This window comes from Corvus cornix, chromosome 3 (genome assembly GCF_000738735.6).
Source record: "Corvus cornix cornix isolate S_Up_H32 chromosome 3, ASM73873v5, whole genome shotgun sequence".
Lineage (NCBI taxonomy): Eukaryota > Metazoa > Chordata > Aves > Passeriformes > Corvidae > Corvus > Corvus cornix.
Genome location: NC_047056.1, coordinates 70,696,422 through 70,717,439, shown reverse-complemented (window position 1 = coordinate 70,717,439; position 21,018 = coordinate 70,696,422). Strand labels below are relative to the sequence as shown.

General features: G+C 44.5%; 1 protein-coding gene across 9 annotated transcripts in view; it reads left to right on the top strand.

Moving 5' to 3' along the window:
• PRDM1 (PR/SET domain 1) overlaps positions 1-3,286 on the top strand; it is a 112,589-nt gene extending 109,303 nt beyond the window's left edge. For 6 of the 9 annotated variants that reach the window (XM_019287818.3, XM_019287809.3, XM_019287814.3 and 3 more), the window contains one exon: positions 128-703. In XM_019287818.3, the coding sequence (XP_019143363.2) occupies positions 128-703 (576 nt within the window). Of the gene's footprint in view, positions 1-127 lie in introns of all 9 variants that reach the window. The other 3 variants (XM_010403413.3, XM_039569592.1, XM_019287829.3) reach the window with 1 other exon arrangement.
• The last annotated feature ends 17,732 nt before the right edge of the window (positions 3,287-21,018 follow it).

The following is a 21,018-nucleotide window of genomic DNA, read 5'->3' as shown; positions in this document are numbered from 1 at the left end:
TTGTGAGAAAGTGTGAAGATATAGAAAGCTGCTGCTTCGTCCTGCCGTCTCCTCCTAGGTGTCTGTGATTTAAACCATAAAATCGCCTCCCACTCACTCGCTGTTTCTCTGCCACCCCCCACATTAGGTTTGTCACAAGCGGTTCAGCAGCACCAGCAATCTCAAAACCCACCTGCGGCTCCACTCTGGAGAGAAGCCTTACCAGTGCAAGCTCTGCCCGGCCAAATTCACCCAGTTTGTGCACCTGAAGCTGCACAAGCGTCTCCACACCCGGGAACGCCCCCATAAATGCATCCACTGCCACAAGAGCTACATTCACCTCTGCAGCCTCCAGGTCCACCTGAAGGGCAACTGCCCCGTTGCCCCTGCCTCTGGCCTCTCCATGGAGGACCTGAACCGAATCAATGAGGAGATTGAGAAGTTCGATATCAGTGACAATGCTGACAAGTTGGAAGAAGTGGAGGACAATATCGACTTAACGTCGATCGTGGAGAAGGATATACTGACCATGCTCAGGAGGGAAATGGAAGGAGCTAATCTGAAAGTCTCTCTACAGAGGAACCTGGGAAATGGGCTTATCTCCTCAGGATGCAACCTTTACGAGTCGTCAGATATGTCAGTTATGAAGTTGCCTCACGGTCACCCACTACCTCTGTTACCTGTAAAGGTCAAGCAAGAAACAATTGAACCGATGGACCCTTAAGACTTTTTGGCAAAGTGATTTTTTTTTATTTATGACTTGGCAAGTCAGGGTGCCTGTAGCAGTTGCTTGTACATAGTTTCAATGCTGCAAAGCAATCTTGGCTTACAGTAGTTTCCCTACGCTCTCCAGCTGAAAGAAGGAACTCCAAAGTTACTGTTTTCTCAGGGCATAAAAAGGGGCAAAGGACTGTGCATTGCCTCGCCAGTTACTAAGAGACAATCATCTATCCATAATTATTTTTTCAATGATAGTACTTCATAATTTATTATGCAATTAATCATTCTAAAAGCAATAATTAGGAAAATGTTTACAATGACTGGAAAAATTCATTGTAATTTTTACTTTAAATGTTTTTATTTTTTGTTTTATGGCCATTCCTTGTAGATATTTTTTTTCTGCACATCTGTTTTAAGAACCTAAGATTAGGGTTTCAGTAAATGTATTTTATGTACCAATGTCTTTTAAACAAATGTGGTTTTTCATATTGCCAAAGTTGGACATGTGACATACAGAATCCTAGATCTGTTGGTTTGAAAAAAAAATTCTGTGTACTTTCATGAGCAAATCACCCCACTGGGAATTGAAAAGCAAAAAAAAAAAAGACCAAACCAACAACCCAGAGTAGCAGCAAGCAGGGAAGAAAGAACTTCTCCTGCCTCTCAGAGGAGAGGAGAAAGATTTTTCTACCTGCAGCTCTCCCTGGAACAGATGTGGCACAGCAAACACTGACCTGCCATGGACAATACCATAGGTTTTTAGAAAACAGCTCTAGCCCCACATATTGTCATGTAACTTTAAGACCAAAGGAACACATGAGCTTAAAGTGGCTTTTCCAAAATAGAATCTCACATTCTTTTGTTTCCAAAAGCAGTTTAAAAGCAAAGACACAAATATTATTAATATTCTGCCTAAAAGGGGGTTTGGGCAGATTTCTTTCTTCTGATTTTTGTTTTATTTTGGGTTTTTTGGCCAGAGCCTTCCAGGGATAAAAAAAAAAGATGGTCAGATTCCCTGAGAAAGAAGGGGTTCAGTTTTACTTGTATTTTTCTCTCCCACTTTGCCTGGGTAGAAGTGGGGAGCAAAGTCCTTTCCTGGCACATAAATTTTTTTTCTTCCTTCCTGTACGACTCAGATTTTTCTCAGTATTTGTGTTTGTACATTTTGTGGTTAATTTAATTAAAGAAGAAAAGGGCATTGCAAAGTTGTTGAACAACAATTACCTCAGTGCTTGTGTCCAGTGGTGCAGACAATGCTGTTTTACCTAAATGCTTTGCTACTTTAGAGAAGAAACCAAAATGTGCACAGGGAAAGATAGAATGCACGTCCTTTTATCTTTTTGTTTTGCTAAGCCCAAAGATGATATGGTGATGTTTGAGGTGTAGCAAAGAATACATGTATATTTATAGATATATTTATACCACTATACGATATATGTATATGTATATATATTTATACCACTTAAGTTGTGAGCCAAACCATGTAATAAAACCTATTTTTCATCTAAGTGTGAAAATCAAATGTTATCCCAGTTTTGCAAATAACCAGTGACCTCAAAACCAGAAGGTTGTACCGAGGCATTTATCACTTGCAAATACACACGCACAGCTGAAGGTGAAGCCGGGACTTGCAAACACGTGAGTGACATCATCATGCATCCACGTGTGGCATCTCAGTGAATTTGGTGGGAATGACCCTGTTTTCAGGCCAGGGCTCCTTCAGTCCCCTGCTCTCCTGGCAGTCTGCACTGGGAGGGAAGGAGGCTGGTGGTCAGTCAACAGACAGCCAGAAAATGTAACTGAAAGAACTTGAAAAGAAGCCAAATATGACCCGTGCGTGATGTGGTCACAAATCACAGTAAGGGCAGGATGGAAGTCAAGGGGGGACAAGGCCCTTGTCTCATTGTGCCCTGCCACTAACGAGTTGCACAGTCAACTCACATGAATATAAGTAGCATTATTACACACCTCCCTCCATGTATCCCTTTTTGTCTGGTTATGTTCTTAAAAAAATTTTTAAAGTCCACCTCAACAATTCAGGATTCGGTGGTCTTTTTTTTTCAGCAAACTTCATTTTAATGCCTTCTGTTAAAAAAACAAACAATCCTGAAATACAGGTCTCCCAACACAGCTTTTGAAGGGCTCCAGTTCATAACATTTCCACTCCTGCAAATTGTGAGGCTGACATCTTTTAAATGTAGCAATAGTTCATAAATATAGTACTTAATTGTAGGATAAACCAAAGTATCACTACTCTGTCACTGGACACACACTTTTCCTATTATTGCCTGTAGTGCTTTCTTGTATTTGATACAAAATTTACAAGAATTTATATGCATCAGCTTTAAGAATTGTTACTTCTCTTTACTGTTTCCCCCTTCCCTTAGACGTTTTACATGTGAATGTAGCAACAATCAACAGTGTTTTTGGGGGTTTTTTTGTCTCTCTTAAGAAAGACTCTGACCAAAGTTAACAGGCTTTTTACTTTGCTAGAACAACAAACTATCATATGTTTACGTATTGGTTTACATCATTATTTATGTGCAAATTGTCAAATGTAAATTAAATATAAGTGTTCATTGCTTTACTGATGCTTCCCTTGTCTTCAATCTCTCTGCACCAACTGGGTGCGCGGCCTGGTTGTGGCCCCAATGCTGCTTCACTGAGGGCAGTGGTGTCTTCAGCAATGCTGACTCCTGCCTTTGTGGGTTCTGATTTTCCCTCATTGAAAGCTGCAAACAGCAATGCCAGAGCTGAATACCCTGGCTTCATTTTGTACAGAGGTTTCCTCAGTTTCAGCCAGTACCTTTTAAAAAAAAAAAAAAGCCAAGAATTTTCTGTGTTTCAATGGAAATACTTGAATGCTATCTGTCTCAGAGATATGTGACCAGGGTTCTCATTTACATTTTTCCAAATGATTGTCATTTCTGGCCTGAAACCATAACCACCAGGACCACAATGACACACTCAAAATGTCAGTGTGAGACCACTTAGTCCTGTCTCAGCATGGTGGGAACTGCATTCAAAACAAACGTGGATCTGTTGTTAAGTGCTCACAAAGGAGATGTGAACACTGCACTAAATCCAGGGGAAGGCCAAGTGTCCACCCCTCCCTCCCCACCTCAGCCCAAGAGTAACAGCAGGCCAGGATGCCCCAGAAAGCTAATTCAACATTTGCTACTTCCATCATTTACCGTGAGATCTAAACCAGAGAGGCCATGTGCTGCCCTGCCCTACCTGAATGTTAAAGAAATAACGTTCCTGCGCATATTGAGACACTCAGCGCCGTATGATGTTTTAAAAGTATTTCACTGTCCTCTTAAAAAAATTCATTTAAACATCTGTCTCAAGAATTTGAAATACTGCCAACACCGAACTGTGGAGTTAAGAAAACCAGAGCACTGTTGTCATAAACGTGCCAAATGCAGCATGTTATATTCCCATATTCGACAGAGCTATTGCTGTAATAATTTTTTGTAAAAAACATAGGATAACCATTACCGCCATAAATCATACTTCATTACTTGGCAGAGCGTTACGTTGTGCTGGAGAGTTATGTCCTGGGGACACTTGTAAGCTTTAGAAGATGTTTAATAAAACACATTACATAAAAAGACAATGCACGTTATAGATCACAGCCTCGCGAGGCCGAGCCCGGCAGCTGCTGCCTTGGTTTCTGGCGGCCCCCAACCCGGATGGAGCCGCTGATGGCATGTGCTCCGAGCAGCAGTACAGCGGGATTCAGCCATGGCAACACCACCACCACCAGGTCGGATAACCACAACAGCGTTAACTAGGGGCAGGGGGGAAAAGCTAATCGATTTGGGAGCTGCCACAAAACGCAGCCCTGTGACAGCGCGTGCCCCAGCACGGAGCCGCTGGCTGCCTGTGGGCGGGCAGGCCTCATGCCCGTCTTGCTGCCGTCAGTGTGAAAATGTTCAGGGGCCAAACGTGTTGGGCAATGTGGCCTTGCCAGCTGAGCTGCTTTGCCACAGGACAGGGTGAATTACAGCTGAGATAGACTCAAGCACAGATTTAGGGAGGATCCTGCCGTTCTGGCTGGTTTATAAAGCCCAGTGCCTCTCAGCTGGGTACTGGGGAGACACTGCTAACTCCCAGTGTGGCCAATTATGGCCTTGAGGTCGAAAATGAAAAATGTGACTCATTGAGGGGGTATGAGCCCTTTGGGTTCAAATCAGTGTCTGCCAGTGCACGGCTGCGTCTCAACACGTGCTGGGACCGCGTGGGATGCGGCCCAAAACCTTTGCTGTCATTCAGAGGTGTTACATTAGAGTGAGGGAAATAGTTGTGGCTGTAATTAAAGGCAGCCAGGAAACACTTGGCTAATTACTGCATGAGCTGGAGCTGAGTGGATGCAGTGCAGCTGAGGAATGTGCCCATCATGGGGCAGGTATCTGCAAAACACAGGCTGTCATGGTGGCTAAAGAAAAACTCACTGACAGCATCAAAGCAGCCGCCCTGGCACTGAGGGGGAGGTTTCCCTCCTCTGCCCAGGGTTGGGGTAGGCTGGCAGGGAAAAGGCAGCTGCCTGGCCTGGGATGTGGGGGGCACAGGTTGACATTTTGGCAACTTCAGCACAGTCTTGCCTGAACAGCAGAAAAACAAGACTTTTTGTCAAAGATATGGCACTTCCCAAAACCGTAAGTGTTTAATTTTTCATGAGATGATGAAACAGATCCATCCCGCAACCAGCATGGCTGCTGCCCTTCCCATTCTCATGGGAAGTACATGGAAGAGCTGGCAAGGAGCACATTTGCATCCCAGTTGAGGCCACCTTTGTACCAACTGCCATCAATGATAGAGTTTCCAACATGCTGCATGACTCTGCTTTCACTCATTTTTAAGAGATTGGGGAACATTTCCCAGCAATCCACTGTGGCAGCCAAATGGGAGAGGGACCACTAAGCCTCACCAAGTCCCTGCTGCTGCCTGAGTGCTGCCTTCTGATGCAAAGTTGTATTCTTGTCCCATGATAGAGAGGTCAGGTGTCTGCTGTGAGGTGTGTGCAAGCAGACATTGCCTTCTGCTTCAAAGTCAAAGTATCCTTAGTTCCACCATGAGAGCTTGCACCTTGGCACTGGTTGAACGGTGCTCTGCACAGGAAAACCCAGCCCAGGAAAGATGAAATGGTGCTTTCCACCTCCAGGCAGCACAGGCTCTGCTGGCTCAGGCTGTTCAGCTCTACAAACTTCAGCCTGCACAAGCTCACCTAGGAAAGGCCCCTGAGACATCACCCCCGGCACCCTTTTCTAGAGCACAGCAATACAGCTCCCTGTGCCAGCCAAAGCCCAGAGCCTGAACATCTGTCTCCTGGCACTTCAGAGGCACCTGCCAGCCACCACATCCAGCCACAAATTGCTTTCTGAAGCTGGGGGTTACACAGACTGCCTGCCACGATAGGTAAACAAGGGAGCAGAAGCCCAGTAGTGGCGCAAGGATCTGCAGTGACTGGGTGGGTGGCACACACCCCTAAGAGCTGATCCTCCCTGGCAGGGGGGAACTCTGGCACAGGGCATGCATGAGTTTCTGCTCCTTTTTGACACCAGGGCTTGGGGCAGAAACCTGCCCCAAAGCATGGAGACAGGCAGCACCGGTGTGTGCACTGGGCAGAGATCTCTAAAAAGAGATGCCTGGCCCTCCAGGAAAGGGAGATGGACACTCAGAGCTCCCTCCTCCCCGTGAGCTGTCAGCCAGGCACCTTGGTGACATTTGGGTGCAGTGGGCCTTCCTTCCTCCTCCCCAGCTGCACGTGGAGAGATGGTTGGGATGCCAAACCACTTAGGTAGGTGTGACAAAATAGCCCTATTGAAGGGAGCAAAACCAGTATGACTTCCTTATTGTGCAATGATTAATAAAGGCTTTCAGCTCTTTTTCTCCATTAATTGTGAATAAGCAAGTCCTTGATCATTTCCTTATCCAAGGACCGAGTGAGATTCCTTACAGCATTCCTGCCCCAAAGTGGCCACACTGCGCTGGGAAGAGAAGCGATTCCTGCAATATTGAAACCACGCACAGCAAAATCAGAGGCTGAAAACCTCTTTCCCAGTTCGCCTGTGCTGAGGACTCAGCTGTTAGAATGTGGTACCAGTCTTAGGGTTAAGGAGACCCAACGCTCCTGCCTTTACCAGCTGAATTTTACACACTAAATCCTAACTTAAATGAACAAAGCAGTGGCCAGCTTTTGGGCAGGAAGAGGAGTGTGGCAGGCAGCATTCTGTATGTGATTTCTTGGATATTATAGTTCCCAGTCTCCCTACAGCTTTCCTATGGCAAAATTTTCTGTGTGAGAGCTGTCCTGTGAACTCCAGGAAACATTTTTCTTCCCCCACCTTCACCTTCTTAGTCTACCTTGTGTATTCAGATGACCTTTTGTTTTTAAGGGACAGGTTCTGTACATCTTTACAGACCAGATTTGCTCTTCTTGTCAGCCTCAAAACCCTATGCACAAATTCTTTACTAAGAGAGGGGAGTTTGGTTTCTTCCGGCTACACTGGAGCCACGTCCCTAGGTGGGGACCCAGTTACCAGGCTGGGTGGTATCCCAGAGAGGTCTCACTTTACTCACAACCAGTCATGAAAAAAACAGAAGTTAAAAATGTTGTAGAAACTGCAACCAGGTGCTAAGGGGGGCAAGAATACATGAAAAGTGAAAATTTGCCTTTTTAATAAGCCGTTACAAGTTGGGTGTTTAGGAGGGAACACGCGCTGGTGCTTGTAGTCATTCAGTGAAGATTTGATGTGTGTGCGTGTTTTTAATGAGACCAGAGGGTGCAGAACAGGGCTCCTTTTCTAATCTATATTGCAGCAATTTGTGCATGTCTGTAGCTGTGGGTGTTATGTGCTTTCTACTCTGAGTGGTGAGTTTCAGTTTGATTCTGCTCTTGAGAGCTGTGGGGACAGTTTGCACTCGCCTTATCAATGCAGAATCCAAATTGCTTCACAGTGCACCCAGCCCCCTGACACTGCAAACTGAGAAAATACGCTTTAAGCACAGAGAAGTGAGAGAGGTGACAACCAGAGGGCTTTTTCTCAGCAGAGCATCCCAATCTGCCAAAACCCTCACAACCCAGTCAGTGGGGCAATAAGCTGCCTCTAGAGCCACAACCTCAGTGCCACAGTGAGAGGCCCCAGCCAGGATCCCAGCTAGCAGAGCCAGGATTCCAGGGCTGGGGCTCTTTTCCTACATCCCCTTTGTCCTAAAATCCTGCTTCAGCCCTGTTTCCTTGCACTGATGTCCCAGCACTGGGGTCCCAGCCTGGCAGCTACAAACGGGACAGCTGCAGGACATGCTTGCCCATCCCCATTCTTCCCTGGGCTGGCCCTGAGCAAGTCTGGCCACAAGCCACTGACCAAAATTGTGCCCATGATTAGAGATGGCAGCAAGGGAAAGGCAGGGCAGGTATGTCCATGGCCCTTGGGAAGCAGCTCTAGATTGGCTCCGAAGGCTTGTGGTCTCAATAGTAACTCCTGTGCCCAGCTGTGCAGTTGATTTCCACATGAGCATTGCTATCTTTATATCTGTTTGCTATAAACACCCAGCTTTTAGACTACACACCAATGTCCCTACTGGCTGTCCTGCTGTCCCCACATGGGCTGTGACTGAGAGGAGCCATTCAGGAGGATTTCAGCGTAGCTCCCTGGGGATACCCCAGTTCCTATTGCCCTCCTTGGGAGCCACATGCCACAAATCACTGGGAGACTTGTTCATAAAATACCTGAGTATTTCTAAGATGAAGTTATGACCTACATAGGAACTATGTGCAGATTTCCTTCCTCCCTCAGATCTGCCTGAGTTTGTAATCCCCTCCAGATACAATATTCAGGAGTGACTGTGTTGTTTGCTGCACTGTCGTTTGTCTTGCTTGACCTCAAAAAGGAGCCCAGGAGATGAGGTGGAACAGTGGCTGCAGGTGCAAGTGGTTCAAGATCTGCTGGGCAGGGGCAACACGGCCCAGGCCCTTCTGCTGTGTAGGGCAGGATTATCCTTATCCTGCTAGTGAGCACCCAACAGAGAGGAAGGCTGAGGAGTGGAGGGGACAAACCTTAAAGGAGGCACAGTGCTCTCCAATTTCTTTCAAAATCTTAGCTATTCATCTGAATTGAGGAGGCTAGAAAACAAGGGCCCTCCCTGACCATTAAACCCATTTCCTGAAGCAGCACACACCCCTGCAAAACACTCTAAGTGCCTTGTTAGACATGAACATGCTAAATCTCAGTTTTTTGCCACTGGTCGCTTGTCCATTATCTCCCTCTGCATCCATTAGCCACAAGAAAATGCCTCAACCCCATGCGAGTCTGACTCCAAAAATATATCCAGGGATGGAGCCAGACACAGAGTTCAGTTACAGGTTCTCATTTACCCCAGATTTTGGGTGTTTAAGTCTGGGAATACCAGTTGATGCCATTCCTACTACATTTAAAAAAAAATTAATTTTCAGTGTAATTATTAAATCAGTCTAAACACTAAGGCAGTGATGAGTATCTACATGGGGGAATATATCCGAGATCAAGCTTATCTAACAATGTGGTTTAAGGACAAACTTTTTATTTTTAATCTAAAAAGTTCAGTACTTCAAGGCCAGAGCTAAACAATAAAGACAAGGACCCTGGAGCCAAGATGGCTGTGTTCTGCTTTTGATACGTCCACTAACTAGTAGTGAGGTCTGGAACAAGTCAGTTGACCTTCCCATACAGCACCCAACTCATTTGTAGAATAGGTATAAGACTTGTTCAGGCTGTGGTGTAGGACTAATATTTGTACCTTGTTCTGAGATCCTCTGATCTGTAACTGCATGTATTTTGTTGTTCATAGAGAGAACAATTTGCTTACAGGACTATCTGCAATACCGTAATATTTAGAAATCCTCACTTACGGGCTATGACTACCCTGAACTCAACACAAACTCTCTCTGCCCCAAGGACCTTACAAACGAAGCACTATTAAAAACCCAAAAACCACAGTGGCTAGGTGCACAGCTTAAATTTCCATTTTCTCTCAGCATTTTCCCACGAGGGGATTGCATGTGAGAGCACACAACAGAGAGTCAGATCATGCCCGGATCGGTTGTGCTGGCATGCCATTTGGCAATACAAGAATGACATAAATTAAAGTGAAACCTCTTCACCTCAGCCTAAGTGAAAATGTGAAGAGCAAAGGAGGGTGAGGAGGAAAGAGAGCTATTGATCCATATCTACTCAACAGTCAGATCAGTGGTGTGGTGGCAACAAAAGACATGCCTTTGCTTTTTCAGTAGCTAATAATCTATAGAGAACCATTTCCTTTTCTGCTGTTGAGATAACACATTCGCCACCTCAGCTGCATGCAAATAAATCATGCCTCTGCTTAACTAATTTACCTCTCTGGTGCAGACAGAAGGGCAGAAACCTCCCACCAGCGCTGACTGACATGCTGAACTGAAAAAGGAGCCATCTCACCCAGAACTTTCTGAAATGCTTAAATCATTAGAGGAAACTGCACTAAATGCTCTGCAGGAGAGACATAATGTGAAATTAAATGGGTTATTTTTGCTGGTCTTCAGTCCTGCCTCTGACCCACATGTGGTTTGCAGGCTGGAACTGACACTATCCAAAGAAAAGCATTTGGTATCTCTGCACATAGACCACAGCTGGTCAACAACTCATCCCAGATTTAAACACAGTGTATAACTCTCATCTGTTGCCAGAAATTAATATTACATGGTATTAAAAGCCTGGGCCCCCAGAACTGTGCTGAACTGAGTGGGCCTTCACATTGCTTGGAAACAAACAGGTACCAGGTTGGACATGTGTCTGCATCTAATGGAAACCTTGTTCTGATCAAAACGCTGACACCACTTTCACTCGCTCACATACATTCACCTCTCTCCCTGTGTTACTGCACCACAAGCAAGGTTCAAACGTCAAGCACCAAAAAAAGCTATGAAGAGACAGAATTAATTAAGCTTGTCCACACATAGCTTCAGGAGCAGCCTTGCTTGCAGGGTCACACACTGGTTTTCCCACAGGACTCTTACCTTGCTCAGTGCACAAGGCAGGAAATGCTCATCCTGCATGGGACAGGGCAGAGATGCCATCCCTCTCACCCCATCTTCCTTTCTGGCTACATGGCTCTGGCCTTTGTGCTCCTGCCCCACTCTCCAGCTGGGGCCATTTGCTCTTGAGTGCTTTCAGTAGACTCACTGGAAAGATGGCTGAAGGCTTCACCTGTGTCAGTCAGCATCCATGTGGGAGAGGAAGGTGGTATCCCTAGGCAGGACTGAAAAAGAAAGAAAATACAGGAGTTTGAAGTCAAATACTCTCTTTGGGTGCCCAGAGTTTTCGGGGCAGCTTATCCCACATGTTATTTGACTTAAGCTTATCTTAACCTCAGGGGTCACTGGGAATCCTGAACACCTTCAAACCAAACACAAAACCAGGGATAACTATGCTACATGACCTGTGAAAACTCAGGTTGAGTGACTTGCTCCATGCTATGCACAACTCCTTGGGTAACAGCCAATGGAAAACATTTCCCCTAGGCAGCCCTCCAGTGTCTGGCCATGATAGCCCCTCCATCTATTCCTCCTCTTTGAAGAGACCACCTCCAAGGTGTGGGGTTTACACATTAGAGCCTCCTTTGGTTCCCGATTCCAAAGGCCAAGGGCAAAGGTAACACGCGTCCTGTAAAGACCACATCGTTATACACAGGCATGCAGGACTGACTGACTTAATTCCAGCTTTTCTCAGCCTCTGAGTGCCTGTGATTGCTGCCTCAGTGCTGTCCTCACTGGCTGCCTGGGCAAACTCTGAGGCTTTGGAAAGCAGATGCACTGGCAAGATTTGTCCATTCTGTGGCTGTCCCATGGTATGTCTGCACAACACAGCAGGATTGGCACTTTCCATGTATCAATCCACCAGCTCTGCTAGCCATGGTACTGCTGCTAGGAGAAGCCTGTCACCCATGATGCAGACTGGCATGGGAGGGTGGTGAACCTTCCGCTCTTTCTCTCCATCCCTGTTACCTTTCTCATTCTCCCCTTCCCTGTGCCCAGCCCTGTCCTCTTGCCTTCTAGGTGAGCATCCCTGGGGCTCCTGGATCCCTGCCAGTGCTGCAAGCCCTGCCAGCACACTGGCCATGGGGGACGGCGGCCACCAGCTTCTTCAGTCTTCCCAGAAGGAGAATTTCTGGTGAAGTGAAGCAGTGAAACAGCACCTTTCTTTGGAAAACATGGTGCCTCATAAGTGAGGGGACCCACACAACTAAGGGCAAGGGTGAGATGAAATACTAAGAGAGAGAAAAAGAAAAAAAAAAGGAAGAATATCTTTTCACAGTCTGTAGATGCAAAGTGAAACTGTTTTGATAGATTCAACTCTCCCACATTGAAAGGTCCAGAGTTTCTCATCTCCGACTTTAATCTGAGGCATGAAATTTCACCCATGACTTGACAAACTGTAACATCCATGATGCTTTCTGGCTCCTTGGAAACCTGTTGCCACCCTGCCAGAGCTCTCCTTTAGTATTTTGCTGGGTTGATATTGCCAAATTACTCTTTTTTTTTAGGATTTTCCTTATTTTGACACATTTTGCTAATACTTTTCCCTGGAGCTGGAAATCCAGTGATATGGAGCTGGGGCTCTTGTTAGGACACTGTCATCTCCATGACTGGATACAGGCAGCCAGGGAAGAAAATAACTGGGCCCATGCTAGCAAAGTCTTCCCTTTACTGGCAAGTGATCACCCCCAGCTTTTTTGTGGATGCTGAGAAAATTGCTAAGCTGCTAATGTATGCAAGAGCCATTTGCCTTCAGCCTCTTCAGAGATTCACCTGGCTCAGCAGAGGGCAGATCTGCCCATTGGCAGCCTCATTTTGGATGGTCTTCAACTACAACCCATGTAGTGTACATTTAAATCAAGATTGGCTTCTTCTGAAGCATTTTAAATGACAAGAATTGTGTTTCAACCTGATTTTACAAAAGCTCAGCCATGTGCTTGGCTTCCTGTAGTTAGCTCAAAGGGATAACAATTCCATATACTGCCTTTGAAAGGATTCTTGTTTTGCTCTATTCTATTTTAGTAAATAACTATCTAGCCACAGGGATGAAGGAATTGGTAAATGTTTCGGTTTGGATTGAACATCTTTCAAAAGGAAATGGTCTATCTCAAGGGAGTTACAGAAAGGTTCAAAGGAGTGGGTGAAACTCACTAGTTTGTATCATACAAGGAAACAACCCAGGATTAAAAATCTATTATCCTGGGATTACCCTATGAATTTTCCTCCAAGCATTATGAAAGGTTTCTGTCTCCCTGTTGACAAATCATCTTCTACAATGTTGTCTAAATACACAGTACCTCATCCACTCACTGTCACCATTGTTGTACCCTTTGATTCAGGGGAGATCAGAAGATAAGCCAAAAAAGAGGTAGCTGGTGACTGGTTGTACCACCTGTGAAATATTCATACCTGATGCATTGTTTGCTAGAGTTGATGCTCAGATACTTAGGATATGTTTCCTGCTTACTTCTTCTCCCTCATGACAACGTTCTTATATCATCTTGGTCAGTTTTGGCATTGACACATATAGGAGCCCATGTATGCTCTGCCCTGCTTCAGGGATAACTAATGTACCTCTAGAATGATTTTTAAAAGCTAGGAGTGGGGTAGAACAAAACACAAATTCTGTGCTTTGGAGAAATTTTGTCCTAGTATACACAGAAATCAAATTGTGTTTGTCTCCTCCCCCTGCTCTAAGGACAGAGATAGCATTAGTAATACAGAGCATGTCACTCTTCAAGCTCTCTTGCAGCTTTTAAAACATAGAGAGCAAATGGCAAATTTACCTTTCATCTCCTTCTGAAACTTAAGTTAAGCCTTATTGGTAACAAGTGAAATTAAACTGGTTGTTGCTGTTTAACTTCTCCGTGCTGTTTCCTCACATGAATTAGTCATGACCAACTCTACTTGGCAACTGTCCTTACAAAAAACAGAACAGAGAGAAGGGTTAAGCACTCTCATACAATTTACCCAATAAATTTGTCATACCCCTCATATAGAGTTGTCCCTCCAGTTCTGCCTGCTCCCTAACATATCTGGCAGTTTGAACAATGTTGGCAATATTTGAGCAATTAGGCATTCCAAGTGGAAAGGTTAATACACCTTACCCTCAAATGCAGGGTGTGTTTTGTCTTGTGTCTTTAACCATCCTTGATGAGCATTGATTGCACAACAGCCATGAAGTAGGAAGGTCTTCTTTCAATTGCAGTATGGCCTAGCTTGTTTTGGTTTAGCAAAAGGCCGATAGTCCAATGCAAGGACACGATAAATGCACTTTGACTTGAGAGTTATCGAGGCAGATCAGAAAGAGGAAACTTCACTGCAGTTATCTCTTTCCAAGTGTTAAATGCTTTGGTCATCCTGGCATGGTTGCAAAACCAGGTAAAAGATAACCCATGAAAGAAAACCCTCCAATGGAGCTTGGAATAGGACTGTCAAGGAGCTGTGAGGCTTGCAGTTTATTTCCTACTCTTTTGGTTGAGCAGCATTAGGACCTCAGTTTCTTTTTTGGCAAATTCTCAGAGACAGAGGTCTGTGGTCCAAGCAGCAAGTTCTGGGCAGGAGTGGTCAGGGCTGGAGAGATCTGCAGCCTTGCAGTGGCTGGGACCTGCAAAGATTGCAGTCAACCAGGGTAAAACCACCTCCCAAGCCAGTCAGCCATCCCAGGAGCCACCATCCTCAGCCCAAGCCACTGCTGAAGCTGGAGAGCAACTGTGAATTGCAAACAACAGCACTGCAGAGGAGCAGCCCAGGTCAGCAGGAGGCCAGCAGCTGCTGGACCGGCTGCCACAGCCCTCCTCTGCTGGCAGCAGGGCACACCCAGCCTGCCTGCCCTGCCCAGTAGGGATGCTTGGCTGTGTAGTCAAGACCTAACTTAAGAAAGAAAAACAAATCTAAGCAGCACAGAGGGATGTTTTGCAGATCACAGCCACCAGCAGTGCTGCCCATCTGCCCTGAACCTTCACAGGAGGTCTGGAGCACTGGTGGATGAAGGAGGTCAGGTCTGAGATGTCTACTTACCCCCTCCCACAAAACCTGAATGGGTCTGAATAACCCAACCTGTGCTTGGGTGCTCCTGCAAGGCCCCACATACCTCACCAGGGTCTCTTGTGTGGCAGCCCTGATCAGTAAAAACTGCTGAGAATTGGGCACCCGGACTCTTTACTTGTGGCTGGTGGTATTTCCCTTGCTGGGGTGATGTTGATGTTCATAATGAAGCTTTGGCAGAGAAAGAGAGACATGTTGTAACCATTACCAGACTTCACATTTAGAATTTATCACAGGAAAGGACAAAGGATAAGTCAGCTTGATTAGGTTTTTGTACAAGTTTGGGTCTACACTCTCCATTGTAGTATCAGTCCTGGTCTTCACAATCTTCTTCCTCTGACCCAGAAAAACTTGATCACGAAAATAATGTTAGTTAGAAAATAATGGAACTGATAAGTCATTGCAGGCGCATGTGTGTCTCATTATACATCAGTTCGGTTTCACTATATATTTTACACAATGTAACATAAATTTCACTATGCACCACAAGTATTTCAATATGTGATAGTCAGAAAGTGGCAGTTTACACTAAAAGTTTCAGTATGTGGTAGGATATTTCAAATACTATAAATTCTCCTTTTAAATGAAATGCATTGTGTAGATTAGTAAGAAATGCAGTTGTTTTAGTTTACTCAATGTGGTTTTCTTTCAGAACAGTATGTTAGTACTGTGCTGTTCAATTGCCATGTTTATTTTATTAATACATATTAATGGATAATTAAGTGAAAATTCATTAAATATACACCACACAGGACTCAGGCAGGAGTTCCATTTCTTAGATCTTTTATCTCAGCTCAATTTATACCATATTAACAAACACACTCTATTTACAGAGACTGTATTAATGAAAAGAATAAACTTCCTGCTTGACCCTTGTTATCAGCCTGGTTTTTTAAATGACTTTTCCTTGAGCAAGTAAAATTTGAGGGATCTGAAATCCCCTGTGAGGGTGAATTGTTAGAGTACCAGGCAGGCATATCCAGGGTTTGCACTGATTCACCATTTATTGCACATAATCACCATTTCAGTCACAACCAGCAGCAGAGGAGTTGGCACTGCCAGCGCTGTGCTGCTCCTCACAGCTTTGATCAATTGTCCATAGAAGTATCGTGTCAATCAGGCCTTTTGCTAGCAAACCCCATCCCAGTTACTGAAAAGGGGTGTTCACCATGACCCTGGTACACCAAAAACTCTGTCATGGAGCTACCACATCATCACATTTTCACACGTAATGTACTTCAGTGCCAGTTACCTCTGGGGGATACTTGCCATGAACCAAGAGCATATCAAAAATAATCACATGGGTTAGTAAAGCCAAGGCACATCTGGCAGCAAGGACCATCTCCTGCAACCTCGATCAAAGCTACAGTAACACTTCCAAATTGGTGCAGCAAAGCAATTCCCCCACATCCAATACCTACCATCAGAAATGCAGAAAGAAGAAAAAAATGAGGCTTATTTTTGGTTATGGATTCTCCCTCATTCTCATCTCCTCTAAACAGAAGCCACACCAGGAACAGCCCCATGCAAAGTTCTATTTTATTCAAAAAGCAGCCTCAGCAGAGAGCATGGGGCAATGCTGAACTCCCACCCAAGAGAGAAATATCAGTCAGTTAGCTCTGCTCTGCCTTCTGCCCTTCAAGGTATAATCACACAGATGATTTTCTAGAACTTTTCTCCCAATAATTTCAAAATGTTGATGATCTCTACTGAAGTTCAGCGTTCAGCAGAACTGGAGGCCTCATCTGCCCCATCTCACACTCGGGCGACAAGGGTGACCCTGCACCGACGTGACTTTGGACAAGCTACTTAGAGAGTTACAAAGGTCTGGATTAATTAGAAACGGGGTCCTTTAACTTAACTCCTTGCCCCATGGCAGACCCAGCAGACCTCATTGGCTCCCTGCCAAATAGTTCAAGCACCTCTTAACCAATGAAAAGGTAAAGAGCTTGGGTTGTAACGTGCTGGATTTCAGCCCAGCAGCTTCAAATCTCCTAACCCGCAGGAGCAGCTTATCTGTGTTTGGAGGTCAGAGACCTCAACAAAGCCCTGTTAACAGGTGCATGCTGGCACGAGCTCAAAAGTTTATCTCTCCAGATTGCAGCAGTTCCCAGGTTTCTTACAAAAAGGGCCACCAAAGTGACCCGTGACACACTCAGGGCTGGCTGAGTCTGCTTCTGCTAATTCATTTGGCAAAACATGTCACCACGAGTGCTTCCTTAGCTCACAGGAGCTGGAACTGAATGCATCCAATGCAAGTATAAAGCTTGGCTACCCTACTATTCCAAAATTTAAAACCAAGACCCACAGTTCTTCTTGTCTGTAGTCTCTGACTACTGTAAGAAACAAATTGTGCCCCAGACACACAAATCAAAGTTTGTGAGTTGTGTCAGATGCTTCCCAGGGACCGGGCTGAAGAAAATACAAATGTTTCTGTCACATGTGAGACATGTGGACAGTCCAGGTTTGCAGTGATCCCTGCTTTCATCCCAGACAGGGGCTGGGTGCAATGGGAACTGCCTTCCTCTGCCAAGCCCGAAGACCTGAACTGTGAGTTTCCCCATCTGCCTCCTCCGTGGCTGCTTGAGAGCAGCCCTGCTGTCTGCCTGAGGATCTCTGTTTTGGACTGGGTAAAATCTGGGCTCATATCTCCCTTCAATAAGATATTTGGGATGAAAAAAAGGTAATGGTTTTAAGTGCATGTCTATTTTGCAGCATAACCAAGCCTGAGCTGTCCCTGTTCCTGTTTAAAAAAAAAAGAGAAGCAACAACAGTGCAAGCTTTCCCATATTCACTTGTTCCCATGTTAGATCTGGGCTAAGATATACACAAAGCAATATATTTATGCCCTAGATTCCACTGCTGATACTGCCAGCAAAAGCTAAATTACAGTGATTTTCCTGTAGTCAGGCTGCTAGTCCAACAAGTTTTGGAAGGAAGCAAATGTATTACACACATCTTCCAAGTCCCCTCCTAAGCACTGCTAAGCACTGTCAGGCTATAATTTTAGCTTACTCCTATTAATTATCATGTGTAATTGGTGTTGAGCCATCCTTTAGCCAGCATGAAAGTTACATTATCAAAACTGTTGCATTACTTTCACTAACTCATCCTGCCCAAAGTTTTTAGTATTTCTCAACTGACAAGGTAGAACAGCAACAGAAGCTGACAAACCATATACCAACTCACTGATCAAATCCAAACCTTTTCGTTTGACCCAATTAAGTTTCACTTGTAGGCGAAACCACACAATTTCAGGAAAAGACATTGCCATGCAGCTTGCAGTATCCACTGTTGTGATTTCAGAAGCAGCTGGCGCAGGCTTGAAGACTGCAGTTTCATGTGCACCAATAACATTTAACAAAGGACTTTTCCATCTTCACTGACTGAAGAGTAGGAGCATTCATAGTGTATAACTGAGCTGGTGAGTTTCCATTGTTTTGATTATGACCTACCTTTTTTTTCCTCTTTATTCAGCTCTGAGTGAAGCTAATATCTGCTTATCAAAATCCTTCTGGTTTGAATCAATGCATCTCCATCTATGCAAATATGAGAGGGGAGGTGCTCACAACAGTTCATATTCCTGGTAGCTGAAACATCCCTGCAGAACATCTCTGATGCATTCATGGACATTTCTCTCTTTGAAGTCAGCTTCTACAGGTTTTCACACAGAAAATTATCATCAGTCTAATTTTCTCCAGCTGTAGCAACAAAACATTATCATCAGCATGTAACCTTGCAAAAACTTGATAAAAAATGTTTTCTTGGCATGATGTGAGGATTTTTAACATCAGCAGCTTCCCGCACTATTCTCTGTTGATTTTCACCAAAGCAACATTTCTTTGTTTTAAAAATAGAACAAATATTGGTACTTCAACAACAGACCACAACAAATAGCATTCTGGTGATCTTCTGTGAGAAAAAAGACCAGTTAGACCAAACTTTCTCATTCATTGTCACATGTCCCTGCCTTTCCCTGGTGTTCTCTTCAGGACAGTGGAAGCAGCTTTGCTTCACTTGTAAGATTGCTTGAGAGTTTTGGTGGGGAGAAGGCCTTTCCTCAGTGTTCACACTATGGCTTTTATGCTATGGGATACCAAAAAACTGCAAAATTCAGCATCTGTTGAATTTTGTCTGTGTGGACAGGGAGACAGCTCCCTGTTCTGGAATTGGGGTTTGCAGTATTTTTTGCAAGGATGACAAACCTCCCAACTTTCATTTGCAAAATGCTCCACAGATACAGATGAAAGCCATGAAAGAGGCTTGGGGGGTACTTTTGTATCCTAAGCAAGACAGCCAAGTGAAAAGAAACAGCTTGTCCGCTTAAAGAGTGCTCTGAGGACTGCTCTGTGGCAGCATAATGCATTTTACACTCTGGACAACTGCAGAGGATTACGAAATTGCTTGTTTAATGCTGGATTTCTACACATGGAAACCTGCTGGTTCCCATGTCCTATAAGCATAAGATAACACAGGATAACACAAATTTCATTGTACCACTGTAACAAGAAACAGTCAAAACCAGGACAGCACAGAGAGGTGTACTGTAATCAGCAGCTGTCCTCTGAAGCTGACATATCAAATCATGTTTTATTTTTTAATTTTAAAATTTTGGCATCCCGTTTTTTTCACAGAGCTGGCAGATTCAAAAAGCTGGAGAGGAACAGACCAAATCCAAACATCTTCTTACGTGCAGAAGCATCAGAGGATGCTGCAATCTCAGACTGTGTTTAGGAAACTCAAGAGCTGGGAGAAGTTTCTGCTACATGGGAGTTGTGCCCAAGATTCGTCATTGAGGGCTTTGGAAAGGGTGTTGCTTAAAAGGCACAAACCAATACTGGCAGAAAGGAACCTCACAGGTCTCAACAAACCCCAAATCACCACAGCCCAGGCAAAAATAAAGCATTAAAAGGAGTACTACTCTGAATTCATTCTCAATAAAGGCTGTCACAGATCAAATTCACACCTTCCTTGGAAGCTGACACTTGGAATTTACATTTATCCCTCAACTGCTTCTGTGGAAATAATGCAAAACACCAAAATGAAACTCAGGAATCTATCCAGATTTTTGCAGCACTCCAACGAGGCATATCCTAAACCATGGGTGGTGGGAGAGGGAAGCCACACTGTCTTTCTTGCTCAGTTAGCAGTACCCCAGAGCACACTGAGAGTAATTATTTCCATCTGCCACACACAACCTACAAACCTGAAAATGGTACTGCTGCTAGGAATCTAACACACCAGTGAGTAACCAGAAGCGACCCACTGCTTTCATTGGTGATTGGTCACAGTGCTGTGGAGATGCCACAAGTGCAGTTCACTTAGGCTATGCTTGGTAGGGTGAATGTTTAGTACAAGTCTCCAGACAGAGCAGTGTATCAGGCAACAGCTGGTAGAGAACAGAAATACAGAAAATGCCCAACCCACTGCAGAAATCACTTTTTTTCCTTTCAGTCTGCCTTTGAGAAGTATCGGACTAGTCAATTTTTCCTCTTCTTTTGAGAAAAAGCTGCTAATAACCCAATTATCTATTTGCAGAAAGATAACTGCTTTGAGATTATGAAGTTCTTTGTGCAAACAGCCACTGTTTGTAATAAAAAGTAATTTCAGGATACACGTGTAAGACTTCAGCAGGGACAAACATAAATTGAAGCAGAGCAGTTGCCATAGTTCAGCCCATAAAATCCTCAGGTATTTATATGATCACTATTATTGAGATTATTGACCACTATCAACCAGAGCAGAGATGTCATTCTGTCGATGCAGCAGCACTGCCCTTCATTCCTGTACATCTGACTCAAGCTGCTGCATCCATGTGTGTGCACCATTGCAACCCCCCTTTCTAACAGCAGCACTATGCTGGGTGGGGAGGAGAAGGGAAAGGGAAATGAGCTGTAGGCATCATTTCAGTAGCCCCTTAAGTCTGAACTATTTGATAAAACGAGGACCAGTGCTATTTCTTTATGAGACTTGTGCAAAACATTCCAGGAAAAGCAAAGCTTTATTATCTGAAGGCACAACTTAACCTTTGAACTGCATAACAATTTTCATCTCCACCATAAATATAGGACTACACAGGCCTATCTGCCTTCCACAGTCAGTGAGTGGCTAGGTGCTTTGTGCCTTGATCAAAACAAAGATAACAAAGATGATTCCCAGTCGTTATACACTACTGAGAAGTAAACACGCTAAAGAGGGGAACAGATGGCCTTCTTCAAATG